The 16,075-nt window shown below is 50.1% G+C and overlaps 1 protein-coding gene across 3 annotated transcripts in view; it reads right to left on the bottom strand.

Moving 5' to 3' along the window:
• The window catches only part of PRKCB (protein kinase C beta), a 306,697-nt gene that overhangs the window by 94,171 nt on the left and 196,451 nt on the right, over positions 1-16,075 (bottom strand). For all 3 annotated transcript variants that reach the window (XM_079121179.1, XM_079121181.1, XM_079121180.1), the window contains 2 exons: positions 7,773-7,929; positions 6,461-6,595 (listed from right to left, as the gene is read on the bottom strand). In XM_079121179.1, the coding sequence (XP_078977305.1) occupies positions 6,461-6,595; positions 7,773-7,929 (292 nt within the window). The remainder of the gene's footprint in view (positions 1-6,460; positions 6,596-7,772; positions 7,930-16,075) is intronic.

Genomic DNA, 16,075 nt, shown 5'->3' with positions numbered 1-16,075 from the left:
TACAAAGCCGCACGTGGCCCGGCCGGCCCCACCCCATCCTCCCAGACCTGCTCCTCCAGCCCCTCCTGCTCTCCGGTCCAGCTCCAGCCGTGGGCCGCCTCACTGATCCTCGGACTCTGCAGGCACGCTCCTGCCTCAGGACCTTGGCACTTGCTCTCCTCTCCATCTAGATAGTCTCTCCCTGGATGTGCACACAGCCCACTCCCTCACTCCCTTGGGGTCTTTTCCAAAGGTCCCCTTTTCCGTGAGTCCATTCCTGAACACCACTCTCCCGGCATTCCCCTGTCCTCATTACTTATTTACTTTGCTCCATGACATTTATCCCTCTCAAACATTCTGTGTTCAACTATTGATTTTCACTCATTTGAAAATGTTTCTTTTTCTCCAAATAGAAAGAAAACTCTATGGGGTCAAAGATTTCGGCCCGCTTTGTTCACTTAGCACGTTCCAGCCAGGTAGTTTCAACAAATGAAGAGCCAACGAGAAGCAGCCCAGCAACAAGGAAAAGCATTAACTGCAACGAAGAACACTCTGTGTCAACATACTAAGTCCTGAAGAGTTATGTGGCTAATAATGTTGCTACATACAGATAAGACCAAAAAACATTAGAAATGATAAATTATATATGATTTTCCTGAGAAACCATAACAAATGCTATAATACATTTAGCTGAAGCAAACAAAACAAAAATAAAAAGGCGTCAGAGATCAGAACATTTCAGTGAGGCAGAATTAATAAGCGTTGAGATGAACACCCTACAGATGGCAAATGGATCTTTCTTTTTTTTTTTTTTTTTCTTTTTTGAAATGTCCACAGAACATTTGGCAACACTGAACACAGAATAAAATACAAGGGGGAAAAGAAGGAGAAAAAGAGAAGAGACAGAAAGAAAGGCACACAGGCCGTGTTCCCTGACTACACGACACTATAATTTAACATTAGCAATAAAAACAATTAAACAACAAAGCTAATTCTAGAGGTCGGACGGCATGCCTCAAGCCAGGGAGAAAGGAAATCGAAAACCGCAACTACAGACTTCAAGACAGTCACAAAGCCAGAACGGGACCGTCGGAGCCTGGAGGAACGATCCAGTCCCTCCAACACTTGTTCCTGGCTTTTAAAGAGCAGGGCAAGGTAAAAGAAATAAAAAAAGAGCAAAATAGTCAACTGGAGTTCATTTTAACCACAAGATAAACTTAAGAGAAATTAGGAGAAAACAGACAGATTGATCCACAAATCCCAGAGCTAATTCCTTGGGGGGAAAATAACAGATAAATAAAACAGGTGAAGCACCAAATGTGGAGGGGAAAGACAGCGCAAATAAACAACACTGGGAACAAAGAAGAGGATGTGACAGCAGGAATGGGAGAGGCAGATGAGGTGCGGGGCAGAGGAGGAGCCTGGGGCGGAGGAGGAGGAGCCTGGGGCAGAGCAGGAGGAGCCTGAGGCGAAAGAAGAACCTGGGGCAGAGGAGGAGCCTGGGGCGGAGGAGGAGGAGCCTGGGGCAGAGCAGGAGGAGCCTGGGCGGAGGAGGAGCCTGGGGTGGAGGAGGAGCCTGGGGCAGAGGAGGAGGAGCCTGGGGCAGAGCAGGAGGAGCCTGGGGCGGAGGAGGAGGAGCCTGGGGCGGAGGAGGAGCCTGGGGCAGAGGAGGAGAAGCCTGGGGTAGAGGAGGAGAAGCCTGGGGCTAAGGAGGAGGAGCGTGGGGCGGAGGAGGAGGAGCGTGGGGCAGAGCAGGAGGAGCCTGGGGTAGAGGAGGAGAAGCCTGGGGCTAAGGAGAAGGAGCGTGGGGCAGAGGAGGAGGAGCCTGGGGCAGAGCAGGAGGAGCCTGGGGCGGAGGAGGAGGAGCCTGGGGCAGAGGAGGAGCCTAGGACAGAGGAGGAGGAGCCTGGGAAGAGGAGGAGGAGCCTGGGGGCAGAGGAGGAGCCTGGGGCAGGTGCACCATACCTGGGAGCAGCTGCAACTGCTCTGCTGTTCCTGTCACTCGGTCTTCAAACACGCGTCACTTAACCACAGGACACACACTGAGGAACGATTCCCTAGATGGCTCCACACGCCTGTGCATCGCAGAGCCTACCTACACAGACCCAGACCGTCTAGCCTACCGCACTCCCGCGCTGCAGTCTGGCCGGTGGCTTCGGGACTGGAAGTCCCCACAGCATGCCCCGGCCCTGAGGGCAGCTGAGGTCTCCAGACAACAGGAACATTCTAGCTCCATCAGAACCTTAGAAGTCGCAGGCCTATGTGAACCAGACTCTCATTACGTGACGCATGACTGTATCACACCACAGAATAGATGGAGGAGCCCCTTCCCTTCCAGGTGGGGAAATTGAGTCTCAGAGAGGTCCTGTGTCTGGCCCAAGATCACACAGTGTTCAAAGAACCCCTGGGACATGAATCGTATTTTGAGCCAAGGCAGTATCATAGATTGCTTGGTCCTAAATCTAAAGAGGACATTTTTTTTTTTTAATATCAGCAAAATCTGGAAGAGGGCTTTTATTTTATAAAAGTTTCTTCCCAGTTATTTCATCCACTTGACAACCATCCTAAGGGGTGGAGAGAGGGTGTTAGAATCAATTGAATGAACAAATACCTGCTGAGAAAGCTATATAGTACAGAGAGGGGAAGTGACTTGCCTGAGGTCACAAAGCCTCCATCCAGTTGAAAGAGCCAAGGTCAACCCTGAGCTGTCTACCCTCCAGCCCTCTGCCCACTTCTGTGTCAGGAGACGGAATAGGAATCACATAGGAAGGGTTATGGGAAATAACACGCCTACAAGACAGGTCCCCAAGAGAAACGGAGGGACAGCATGGCTGGGGAGGAAGGAGGGGAATTAACCAAACGTCAAACCTCTCCCAGTGCTTCCTTTCCCAGTAACAGTGGAGCCCCGGGTTCATCCCCAGCATCTCCACCTACGCAAACACTGACCCCTTCCCAGCCCCAGTGGGGCCTGAAGGGAGGAGGCGGAGACTGAACCGCTGGGCCCTGGACTTGGACCTGGACTTGGACCTGCCCCATTGCAGGTGAGTCCTGGAAGGAGGAGAGCAAATAGGGACGCTCCAGGTAGCAGCGGGTCCCAGAGGAGGAAGGCAAGCCCTGAACACCGAGTTCCGAGCTTTTCCCAGGGACAGTGAGTTTCAGGTTTTCCCAACGGCCTTCCTGAGCTACAGTTTCACCTGCACAACTAGGTCCCTGACTGTCCCAGCGGCACGGCACGTCCGCCGTCTCCAGTGGTTGATCCACCCTCATGGTGAACTACGAAACCCAGACTCCTTCTGGAACCTGGGCCAGCTCCACACCCAGAAGACGAGCCCTCGGTGCCTGATGGATTGACTTCGCTGCAGAATAAGGAAAGCTCGCTGGTCCGAGGTTGGCTCGTCGCCCGCCTCCGTCATGTGCGGGCCAGGAGCTTATGGCATCTACTCAGGCTCTGGCCGCGCAGAGATCCGCACCCAAACTTCAGTACTGTCACTTACGAGCTCTGTGTCCCTAACACATGGCTTAACTCTGATTCTTGGGAATGATGCTGTCCCTGGAATTGTTGGGAGAATCAACTGAGGACCTAGGGGTCAAGGCCGCTGAGCGTTGGGCTTGTTCCTGGTGCACTGCTCCTACCATTAAGCCTTCTCCCGCTCCGGGCGTCTCTGCCTCTTAATCCCACCTTATTATGATGTCGTTTATATTTTCCTTTGGTTCGATCAACTACACATACAGCGCTTGTTACGATCCCCTCGGTAAAATTGTTTTAAGTAGACCCTTGTTTCACGTGAACGATTATTTAAAATTGCTTTATTGCTCGAGAGGACCCGGCGGGCGCCGGCCAGCCACGCACGGAGGCCTCGGCGCAAGTTCTGGACCTGGGGACCCAGGGGAAGGAGAAGGGCGAGGAGGCGGGGAGAGGCAGGTGACCTAAGGGTGGCCCCGGGCACAGTCCTTGGCAGGGACAAGGTCATCACGGCAGCCGGAGAGGGAGGGGAAAGACGCAGGCCTCTGGGGCAGCCCTCGGAGCTCTCCATGGAGGAGAGGCAGGAACGAGGGGTCCCAGATGTGTTGACAAAAATGGGGCGCGGCCATGGCCTGGGGCTGAACCCAGAGGGCACGCGAGTGAGGGGACCTCGCAATGGGAGCCCGCAGGCCGGTGCTGGGCCCCAGCGCTGAGGGTGCACCAAAGCCCGGTGGGGCCACACCTCCCTCAGCGGCCCTGGCTCAGGAACCGCCTCTGCAGAACGGTGAAGCCCAGGTGGCTTCACGTGCAGCCGAGGAGCCTTCCCCGTGGCCACCGTGAGAAAGTCTGAGTTCATTTTGGAAAGAGACAGAGAGGCCGCATCTCTCCTGCAGCCAGTGTCCGACAGCTGGTCAGTGCAGGGTGGCTGCTGCTGCTACAATCATCATTATTGGGAAGACGTCCTCTCGTCTCACCGCCACCCCCTGGGAACCACGCATCCCTCCTCTTTCACCTCTTGCAACTCTACTTAAAGAGAAAGAAGCGCCCTACGTGTGAGTCAGCAAAAGCAGAACTCTGCGAAGTCAAAGCATCCATATGTTAGTTAAAAAAAATTTCCAAAACTTGGGGAAGGAAGAAAAAAATAAAAAAGGATGATTGTGTGACCTTTCCATGTCATGCGAGAGCATTTCCTAATTAGGCAGCTCCTTCCTCACAGTAATATTGCTTTGTTTAAAGTATTATTCACAACCAAGTCGGGACCAGATGGCCTCCCTCGTCTGCAAAGAGAGATGTTAACTTTAAGAAAACAGGTGAGATCATCCCCCCCCACCCCAGTCTGGTAAGTTAAGCTAACTCCAAAGACTGCGATTCGACTGCCCTGTTTATCAGACGGTTTTCCATTTAACTTAGATTATTTCTGCATTCCTTTTTTTTTTTTTTTCACATTTTATCTTTAAATTTTTATTAGTGTACAACATGTATGCAGAAACGTAGGCAAGTTAAACATGAGGGCTGATGAATTTTCACAAAATGCACACAAGTGGAATGGTATCAGTATCCCGGGAACCCTTCCTCCCTTTCCTGTGGTATTAGATACACAATAGAATATTATTCAGCCGTAAAGAAGAAAATTGCAGATCAATGGATGGAACTGGAAAAAATCATGCATTCCTTTTTCTGCAGATTATCCACCTGTTTCTCAAGACTTCTGTGGAATCAGCCATTTATTCCTGCTGATTTCTGCATTACTGAGCTAAGGAATCCAGTGTAGGAAGATTGTGTTCCTGACCATTTGTGAATTGCACTTTATATAATGCACCTTTTTATTTTTCTTGGTGCACCCAGAGCCCCTGAGCTCTTCAGATCCATGGTCACGTGCTCACGGATTTCTATTGGTGTCATTCACCCCACCCCACGCTGACCTGTGCTAGGCTCCATGAGCACCTGTCTGTCCTATACCTGGATGGATCCCTAGCACCTTGAACCTGGGAGACACAGAACACCCTTGAATGAGAGCCGATGGAAACCATGGATCAGGGACAAGGAGGTCAGGAGCTGAATAAGGCCAAGGACAGATGGAGGTCCAGCAGAGACCCTCCTGCTTGCTACACCAGGGTGATGCTTTTCATTTTCTTTCACTTGGAGCCAAAAAATCCCAGAGGAGATGATTCAGAAGTAGGACAATTTATCTCAAAGGAATAAAAACAGTCACTCTTCCCAAAGTGACAGTGCCAAGTTGGACTCTCAATTCTGGCTCAGGTAAGTGTGAAGGGCCCAGGGGGTTGACCAGCCTCTGCTGAAAATGTTGAATGAGGAGTTTTTGCAAAAACTCGAGAAGAAAGGGCACACACACAACATAGCCAGATGGGCTGAGGACGCTCAGTGACGACACAGCTCCTTATCACTCAGACCTGTCGGGCAAACTAAGAGCCACTTCAGTGCTGGTGGGGCTGATCAAGTCCTATCACAGCATCAAGAGGGGCAGAGGCCATTAATAGGGAGTGGTGAGGACTGTGGCCAACAGAAACCCATGCCTGACCTACAGGGGGCATTGGCTTGTCAACTAGTCTCTAGGGCTGTCCCTAGCCCCACATTTTTAAAATACTAGCAACTAATTCCTTTTTAAGATGAGGACCAAACAGGACATATTTGTGAAGCAGATCCAAGCTACTAGTCAGCCTCTGGCCTCTGATTTTATGTTGCACTTTTTAAAAAAAATTTTTGGTACCAGGGATTGAACCCAGAGGTGCTTACCCACTGATCCACATCCCAGCCCTTTTTTAAATTTTTTATTTTGAGACTGGGTCTCCCTAAGTTGCTTAGAGTCTTGCTCTATTGCTGAGGCTGGTGTTGAACTTGCAATCCTCCTGCCTCAACCTCCAGAGCTGCTCAGGATCACAGGAGTGTGCCACTATGCCCGGCTTATATTGCGCTTTTAGGGGAAAAAGGAAAACACATGCAATCCCACATCCAATGGACTAGACCATACTGTAGTTTCCAAAGCTAAATCTTTCTTACCAGCCATCCACACCAGCTTTCTGCAGTTCAGAAATCCCAAAGGACAAAGACCCCATGAAGTCATTCCGGCTGGTCAGATCCCAATCCCAGATCTCTACGGAGAGCCTTCTGTCTTTGTCTGACTCTTTCAGCTGACTGCAAAGAGAGAAGAGAGAAGCCAGAGGAGCCTGCTGTGATTTTTCAAGCAGATGCATCGAACAAGAGGACAAGACCCGGAGGGAGAAATTTTAAACGTTACAAGTTGCTGCCGGGAAAACACACTCAGCTTCCACTCCCCAGGGAGCGGGGGCTTCTCCTGGTCGACAGCCTGTGGCTGAACAGGAGGAAGACCCAGGTCAGCTCCCACCAGAAGAGTTCTACCTCCTTCTGCTGTTTTGTACCCTACTATCCCTGGGGTTTGGGAAGTCCTACCGACAGTCACTGTGAGAAATACAGGTGTCAGTTACACGGCTGGGTAAGTCTGTGAGTATGTTCACACAAAGTGGGTCGAGGAGGAGACTGAGAAAATGCACGGAGACAAGGGCCCTCGGGGGAAGTGCCTGTTCTGAGGCGCCGCCTTGACTGAGCTGGAGAGGGTTCCTAGTTTTATCCTGAGACGGACACCCGGCAAGGACCCGTGCATTCAGCCTGTGGCAGGAGGCAAGTCCAAAGTCCAAAGTCAGACTGAGGCTGAACCACACCCCTCCTTATATTTGCTATGGGCCACATTCTGAAATTTTTATAAACCCTATCTGAAAAAAATGGGAATAAAAGGAGCCAGTGAAGTCAGATCATGTGACTCACTTATTACACATAGTATATGCTCAATAAATACCGGCTGTTGTCATGAACACCTGCAGACACAGAGCCATGGAAAAAAGCAACCCCCGGATTCTTGGCGCGCTGGCCAGGGAAGATCCTCAGTGGAAGTTGGCGGAGGACTCCCCGTGGTGGCAGACCCAGCATCATCCCTAAACTCGGCCCCAGACAGGCTGTCACCACAGGCTACAGGGTGTATTGATGGAGACCCACGGCTTCCCCCACAACCCGCCTCCACGAGCACCCCCACCCGCCCGTTCCCAGCCCAGCCCCGCCGCGGGCACACTCAACTCTACTTAAAAACCAGCTCTGGAGCTGAAGGAATGGCTCCTCTCGGAGAGCGCATGCCTAGCATGCGCAAGGGCCGCAGTTCGAATCCCCTGTGCCTCAGAGGGAGAAAAATTAGCTCTTTTACTGAGCTCATACTACAAAAATGCAGGTGCAAAAAAAGAAAGAAAGGAAGGAAGGAAGGAACCGAAGCACCGCCCACACCGGCTGCGGGGTTTCCACTTACAATCTGAACGTCTCGTTCCACTCAGGGTTGAGGGAGCACTTGATGGTCTTGGTCTTCTGCTTGCTCTCACTTTTGGGATCAGGGATCAGTTTCAGTTTTACGTAGGGATCTGACAAGCCATTGGGGTCCATTGGCACCAGGTTTTTAGCATCTCTTACTAGAAAAGGAAAAAAGCAGTTTCAACATTAATCGGGTTCAACCTGTTTAAGCAACAGACAGCGATTGCAGGGGAACTGGTGACGGGTCACTGGCACGGCATTTGCTCAACCAGAGTGTTAACGGGATTAACAGCAACAGCTAAGAGGCCCATGCAGTGAGATAAGCTGATAAGAGGGCGATTCTGTCCGGTCTGGGTGAAAAGTTGACTTCTGACTTTCGTGTCACTCTCCCTGGCCTGCTCCCAGGATTCACTGAAAGTTTTCTAAGAAGCTTCCACAAAGCCCATAAGAAAGACTGGCTCCTTTGATGTAGGAGAATAGTTTTCAAGGTGCATCACAGCACAGTTTGTTCTTCTCACTCCTTTTCAAGGCTGGATAATATTCCGTGGTTGAGAGAGATTAGTTTCAAAATCCATTCGTCAGTTGATGAACATTTTGGTTGTTTCTACTTTTTGACTATTGGGAATAGTGCAGCTATGAACATGTGTGTACCCAGACTCAAAAGGTGGTATATTGTATGATCCATTTATACCAGACATCTGGAGGAAGTAAATCCACAGACAAGGAGTAAACTAGTAGTAGCCAGAGGCGGGGGGCAGGGGGAAGCAGAGAGAGGGCTGACAGCTTCACAAGTAAGGACTTTTTTTAGGGGTGATGAAAAGTTATTGGAACTAGAAATTGATGATGGTTACCCAAATGGTGAATGTACTAAATGCCACTGGATGCTCTACTTTAAGATAGGTCATGGTAAGTCCTGTGAGATGCGAACTTTGCCTCAATTAAAAAAGAAAGAGCTGAAAGAATATGAGTTGCCATCTAAACTAAGGCATGCCTCTTCTCCAGGCATCTCGCAGAACCAGCACCTAGTAAGGGCACACACCTGAAATCCCAGCAACCTGGGAGGCTGAGGCAGGAGGATTGCAAGTTTAAGGCCAGCCTCCGCAACAAAAAATAAAGAGTTGGAGATGTCGCTCAGTGGTAGAGCATCCATAGGTTCAATCTCCAATACCTCAAAAGAAGAAGGAGGAGGGAGAAAGAGGAGGGAGGAGGAGGATATTGGCAACATTATATCAATCAAGAAGAGCATCACCCTCAGTCAAGAACATTCTAGGTAAAGAAAGTTATAGGACCAGCTTAGGTAAGGAAGGCATTAGCATTCAGGACGCTATGGGCCATAGAAAGGATGAGGCAGAATAAAACATCGGCCTGGAGAAGAGGAAGAGGTTAGTTAGGAGCCAGTTCAAAAGACACTAACAGAGGTAGCCAAGGGAGGGGGATTCGAAAATAAGAGTCACACAGAATCTAAGAACAGAGTGCTAACCCTGTCCCTGAGGATAGAAAACTCCAAGGTAGTGTATCCAATCCACAAGGACTCAAACTTCCTGGTGGAAGGTAAAAATGTAATGGCACCTTTCCTCAATGCAGAGGTGATTCAGTCTCAGGAAATCTATTTTACAGATCATTCATTTATAGGTGAAAGGGGAAAACAATAAGGTCATTGCCATGACCCGGAAAGAGCTAGGAGATTTCTTAACAGGAGAAAGGCCATCTGGAATAAGAGAACCCCGGCTCCTGATTAGTGCAAGCCCACCACTGCCAGGAGGAAGACCAAGGTGCCAGCCCAAGGCTATCGCTCACCGCTTGCTCCAAGCGTTCCGCACATGCAAAGAAAATCACAGCAGGACTTCCACAAGCTCAGGGTGACCAGAAAAACGGATTCGAAGGTGGATGTCGTTTCAGGGACCCTCACTGCTGCTGCCCACGGTCATCTCCTGCCACGTCCTTCCCTGTGGCTCACCCTGGAGAGGATCCCTCAGGTCCCCTGCCCTGCCGTCTTCCACCGTGCTTTTCCAGCTCTTTAACGCCAACGCTCCACTGCACGTGTCCCCCCTCCCGGGGTCCCCCAGACCCAGCGCTTGCTCTCTCCCCAGCCCTCCTGATTGACCCCTCGGGCTCCAGCTTGGACTTCAGGGCAATTCGAGTTACTTCCTGGAAAACACTCTCGACTCTCCCCGGACCCTCTTTCTTTCCGTTGGACTTTAACGTGACAAAATGCCAGCCCTGGTTAAGTTCAAGTACAAGCCACTGACCATCAGGAAAGAAGACAGGGAAGAAGGAGGGAGAGAGGGAGGGAAGGGAGAGACAGACTTGCGGAAAATTCCATGAACAGCAGAGGGTTGGGACTGAAGGGCCAGCGAGGGGACTGTCCCTTGCAACTTAGTCTGCACTGACCCTTCTCTGTACTTGCAATCCGGCACCTTCTTCCATGAAGCCCCAGGCTGAATCCATCCCCCACCTCAGCCTGCCAGTCATATCTCATTGCCACCCAAAGCCGAGGGCGTTTCCCCGCTGGCCGTGAGTCGGTGAAGTTCAATAAGCAGTTCCTTACTACGAGCTAAGCGCTCCGCTCTGCACTGGGGACGCAGGGGACAATACAAGACGCTGATCCTGTCTACAAGGAACATGTGAAACCAGATTGATTTGAAAGTACAGTTGATCTCTAAAGAGACGGTAGCCCGGCCACCTGGTGTTAGGGAGACAGGGTAGGCATCTTACCTAGCAGCTGCTTGATGCATTTAAACCTCAGTTTCTTGATCAATAAAATGGGCTGTTACAAGAGTAAAGTAGGATAAAGAATATACACGTGCAGCATAGAGCCTGGAGCCTGGAAAATCCTCAAGCTAGCATGCCCAATCCGCTGCTATTTCATTACGGCTGTTATTATTTGACTCCAGTTTTCTATTTTTATCATGAAGACTGAACCATTTCCAAATGGATCGATACCCAACAGAATCACTTGTGTTTTTCCTTCTTAAGAACAATCAGTGCCTCTGACCTTCCCATCTGAACCCTTCCAGAAGAGGCCTCGTTAAACCTCAGCAGCCAAAGGATCACCGGAGGACAGGTTCCTGGGATGCACCCCACAGACGCACGCTGCTTCCGTTAGTCAGTCGGGAGTGGGCTCTGATGTTCTGCTTTCCTAACGCGTCTCCGGGCCAGGCCGCCGCTGCGGGTCCCCAGCACACACTGAGTAAGGCAGTTCTGGAGCAGGCGATTCCAGACGCCAGCAGGGCTGCCCCACACGGAACAACCCCCAACTGTTATTTTCTCTCCTGTCTTGATCCTTCCAAGGAAAATAGCATGTGCGAGTTTCCAGTCTGGGAATGACAGTTCCGTCACACAGTGAGCTGCATAAAAACATGAGTTGACACACGAAGCCCAGAAGCCTGTCTGTCTGCGAGATCGGCCACACTGGCCCCCGCCTTGCCTCATGAACCGACACCACAAAGACAGTCACTGGAAAAGCATCTTCTATGGTGAGGTGAGAACTTGCCAGCAGTTTCAGAGGGCTCTCTGCAGGACTCTACGTGCCCTACTCTGCAGCTGTCACTGTCCCGGTTGACGTCTTCCCTGGAGCACCTACTTCCCGCTGAACGCAGGAGGCCTGTCTCCCCCTCCCCCTCCTAGGACTTTCTTCTGTCCACCTGAGTCTGTCGTCTACCAAAGGGGTTACAAATCACCATGGGAAGGAATACTGAAACCTCTCCAAGAGTTTTGGCTATTAAAGCCACTGTGTCGTGAGCAGGTAACAGTAGCTGCAGGCTCAGATCCAAAGGCCTGTCCCTCCTGAAGCTCTTCAAAGTCAGCTCCCGGTCCCCAGCAGCAGGAAGAGGGCTGCGCTGGTATCGCAGGATCCAAACTCTCTAGACCACACTTGGCAAGACCAACTTTGGTTTTTCTTGATAAATGTTTCTTTACTATCTCTGTTGAAATCCAGCCAGCCCAGATGGTAGAAAACGCTTCGCACACAGCAGAAATAGCACCCGTCCCCCCCTGGTGGAAGTTTGCTAGATGCGCAGGAGAAGAACGTCCCAGGCCAGAGAACTGGGAGCTGGCTGGAGGGCAGAACCAGAGCAAGCCACACCTCCACCTTCCAGGGAGAATCCACAAAAAGACAGCACTCACGTTACGTTACTGACCTTCCTAAGAAACGCTCTTCAGCAACGTCTTCCCTAATTTTTTTTTTTTCCTTCCCCAAAAAGTCTTAGAAAAGTCTGGATAATTGTGGTGCTTTTACTGCCTCACTCTGCACTGTATAATTCAAGAGGGTTTCTTTTGAAAAGCTGTACCCCATTTGTGTCCAATGAATCAAAATGCAGTCTGTAAAAATTAAAAAAAATAAATAAAGATGAGGAAATGAAACTGAAGAGTGTTTCTTATTTTTTAGAAATGTTTAAATTGTTTTAATCGTTATACCTGACAGTAGAATGCACTTTGATACATCATATATGGTGGAGTATAATTTCTCACTCTTCAGGTTTTACATGATTGCAGAATCTCACTGGCCATATAGTTATATATGTACACGGGGTAATAATGTCTGATTCATTCCACTATCTTCCCCATCCCCATGACCCCTTTCTTCCCTTCAATCCCCTCTACCTAAAGTAACTCTATTCTTCCCTAGCTGACCCCCACCGCATTGTGAATTCGCAACCACATATAATAAAAACATTTGATTTTTGGTTTTCTGGGATTGGCTTACTTCACTTAGTATGATATTCTCCAGCTCCATGCATTTACCAGCAAATGCCGAGATTTTACTCTTCTTTATGACTGAATAATATTTCATCACATATATCTATTTATCCACTTCTTTTTTATTCGTCCATCTGTTGAAGGACACCCAGAGTGTTTCTTTGTTAAAGTTCCATTTGGTGGAACTTTTCTCAGCAACACGACTCCTCAGTATGTGTCCTGAGACCTAGAACTCAAAGCCACACCTGCTAACATTCAGTTTGAAGGTGCCTGTAGGGACAGCAGTAATCAAGGGTGGAGGTAAACCACCCATAGGACCTTCACACTGTGAACTACTGTGCATGACAAAAGCCAACCATCCGTGTGAACTAGTGTTTTGAGGGAAAAAGACAAAGGAAGATGGAGGATTATAGGGCCGGGCCTCTTTGTTTAAGAGGCGGGTCTGAGAGGCCCAGTGAGGGAAATCCAGATCTGAACTCTTAGAAAACCGCAGCTGGTCAGTGTCTACCTCCCCACTGGGGTAACCGTGCTACGCAGACACACGGGGACGTCCTTGTCCTTGGGAGTTACACACTGAAGCCTCTTTGGGTTAATGGGAACCATGACCCCAACTGAGTCTCTGATGGTTCAGGAAAGAAAGTGCATGTACACAAGAATACTTAATAGGGAGGACGGCCAAGCAAAGGGGACATAATAGGGGTAATCAGCCCATCAGGTAACGGGCGGCCCTATTCTGTAATTTTGAGGCTATGTGAAAATTAAAGGTTGTTTTTTTTTAAATTTCTCCAAATCTTCCAAAGAAAGGTACGATAAAACGCATTTTTGCAAGGTCGTAAGTGACTGTAAAGGCATAGAAAAGAAACTGGAAGGATGTGCCCCAAATTGATTTTAAATAATGTTTCCGTCTGAGGACGAGGTAGAGGTTCTGGGTGGAAGGCCTTTAGCCTGATCTGTCCTATTCTAAATTTCTTACAAAGAGAATGTATTCTTGCATTAACTGTGTTATTCAAATTTAATAAAAAAATGCAACGCCGACAGCTTCCAAGAATGCTCTGCCTTCCGGGACTCCATACCATTCTCCCAATGAGCAGCCAGATCTGCAGAGCCGAGCTTCCCATGCGGTTGGAACCAGAGAGCCCAGAAAATGGGCTTCCGGCTGAGCAACACAGAGGCCGGAACACCCTCGTGGGGGTCAGCGGGAGCTCAGCACGTGCCCCGGCCAGGGTCAAACCGGGTTGAAGGGAGAAACGCTGAAGAGGAGACAATTTCCTGAGGCTTGAAGCTATGTTCACTGTCCTGTCCTGCCCCTCTCCAATGCCAGGGACCTGCTGGTGGCCAGCAGCTCCCTTAGGCCTCTGGTCAAGCCCACCGTCCTGCCCCACCTTACACCAGAAGCGTCTTGAGACCTTAGCTCTACAATGTGGTTTTGTGCCTCCTTGATTCCTGTTCACGTGTTACCTCTGACCTTCGGGTTTTCTCTGACACTGTGACTTTGGTGAGTCCTGTTGTGCCTCAGGGTCTCCTTCCCCATCCCCTTCGCTGGTCATCCCCCACAGGTCCACCTACATGGAGGGTCTTCCGGCAGCCCACGTGCACCAACCATATCATCCCGAGCACGTCAAGACCCTAAGGCCGCCAGCACAGCTGGCCGCCCGTCCCTGCTGGCGGAGACGCAGCTATCGCACACCTCATTATCCACGCTGAGACAGACCTCCAGCTGGGACCGTCATGGTGTCTGTCCAGAGGACTGCCTGTCAAGCTACGGGAGCCGGTGTGGATGAAAGGGGACCTGAGGTCAGACAGACCTGGGTTTCCATCCTGCCGTGACCCTCCCTCGCTGGAGGTCCTGAGCCAAAAGACTTCTCTGAGCCTCAGTTTCTCTGTCCCTGATGAAGCCACAGCCAAATGGAATAGGCTCCTAGGTAAGAGCCTGGTGAGCTCAGGCAGCCTTACCTGCCACCTGTTGTCTTTCCCCTCCCAAGAGGGTCCAAGTTGGGACAATCAGTCATGTGACTGCCCCAAGTACAGAGGACCATCACGTCGAGGAAGAACGGAAAGCTGGTGGCAGAGGTCCAACGAGGGTTGATTTCCTGTCTCCCTTGAGAGAATTCAGACCACATCCTAAAAGGGAAATTTACAACCCTCAAGATAAATTTCAGGGCTCCAAGAGTCTCCCTCTAATGTGACTTTCATACAGACGGATCTTGGAGGAGGTGGTATAGGATGACAGATGCTCAGAAGCCGAAGAGAAGAAATGCCACCCTGGATGCTCAGGAGCTTCCAGACTGGCTACCGCAGTGACACCCGGGACAGCACCTACTTCTCCAAACTCTCCGGTCACCTTTCAAAACATTTTTTTTTTAAATTGACAGATAATAATTGTACATTGTATGGAGTGCCGAGTGACGTTTAGGCATATTTATCCATCACGTCTTGGTCGCTTCAAGCTTCTTAAGTCACGCGTCATCTCACACACGAATCGTTGCTTTTGTGATGAGGACGTTCAACGTCCTCTCGGTTGGAGCTCTTCCGGATGATTTCGTCCTCCTTGGCATCTTTTCAACTGGTTCCACGCCCCGGCTCCTCTGTTTTTGTCCCCTCTGTTCCGACAGTGCACAGCTGCCGGTTTCCTTCCTTCCTACCCCTGCCCTGCAGCCACTTCTGACCAGGAGCCCAAACACCTTTACCTTTTCTCTCCGACGACATCCTTTCTGCAGTTCTCAGAGACACCTGCCTTAGAGGGTCCCTGGAGGAAGCATCCCATGTTGAGGCTTGACGTCCCCACCCTGATGTTCTCCAGCCACGGCTTGGCCGTCCACACTGCTGGGGACCCTGCTGGCAGGGTCCCTGGTCCTCTGGCTCTCCCATTTCCCACAGAAGCAATTTCAAGACTTCCATTCCCAAGGTCCAGGGGTCCCCTGCCTCCATCTCTCATCTGAAGCTCTTCCCTGTCATACGTCTTGGTCACCGTCTTCTAGTAAGTGTGTGTGTGAGCGTGGGGGGGGGGGGGAGAGAATGTGTGCTGAGCAACTTCCGGGAGCATTTCGGGGATCATTTAACAAGGTCTCCCCAGCAAGCGGATACATACCTCGCCAAGTCCACGGACTCTAGAAAAGAAAGCAGTTCTCTTCTTGAAGGTTCAGGACTCAAGAGAGAGGTAGACACTTTGTCACTTATCTCCATTCGCTTTTTAACTTGCTTTATCTGTCGAAGATGGGCCGAGCACATTTGTAGAAGCATCCTGTCGGGGAATTTCTGGATACTTCTTTCACTCCTAGTTTTTCCTTTATACATTTCAACTCGAGGTCAGGACTCCTTTTCATTCTTGGGTTTTGCTCTTCATAATTAAACGTGCTCCTGACACATGCCTGGACTTCTTTATTTTGAGCGCCACCTGGAACCTAGGTACGTTTCCAGCTGCCCTGGTCTCTTCTTTAGGAACATTGCTATCCATTCACTCACAGATCAATACCCTTTGTTCGCTACAGCTCTCTTTTTTCCATGATTATGTTCATTTATTTGCCCCTTCCTCCTGTCTTTTGGGAGTATGCCTCAAGCATGTTTCCATACCACTTAAAACATTTTCTGCAGTAGAAATTCTTCTAT

Source organism: Sciurus vulgaris (assembly GCF_902686455.1).
Source record: "Sciurus vulgaris genome assembly, chromosome: 18".
Taxonomy (NCBI): Eukaryota; Metazoa; Chordata; class Mammalia; order Rodentia; family Sciuridae; genus Sciurus; species Sciurus vulgaris.
This window is presented reverse-complemented; position numbering and strand designations above follow the sequence as displayed.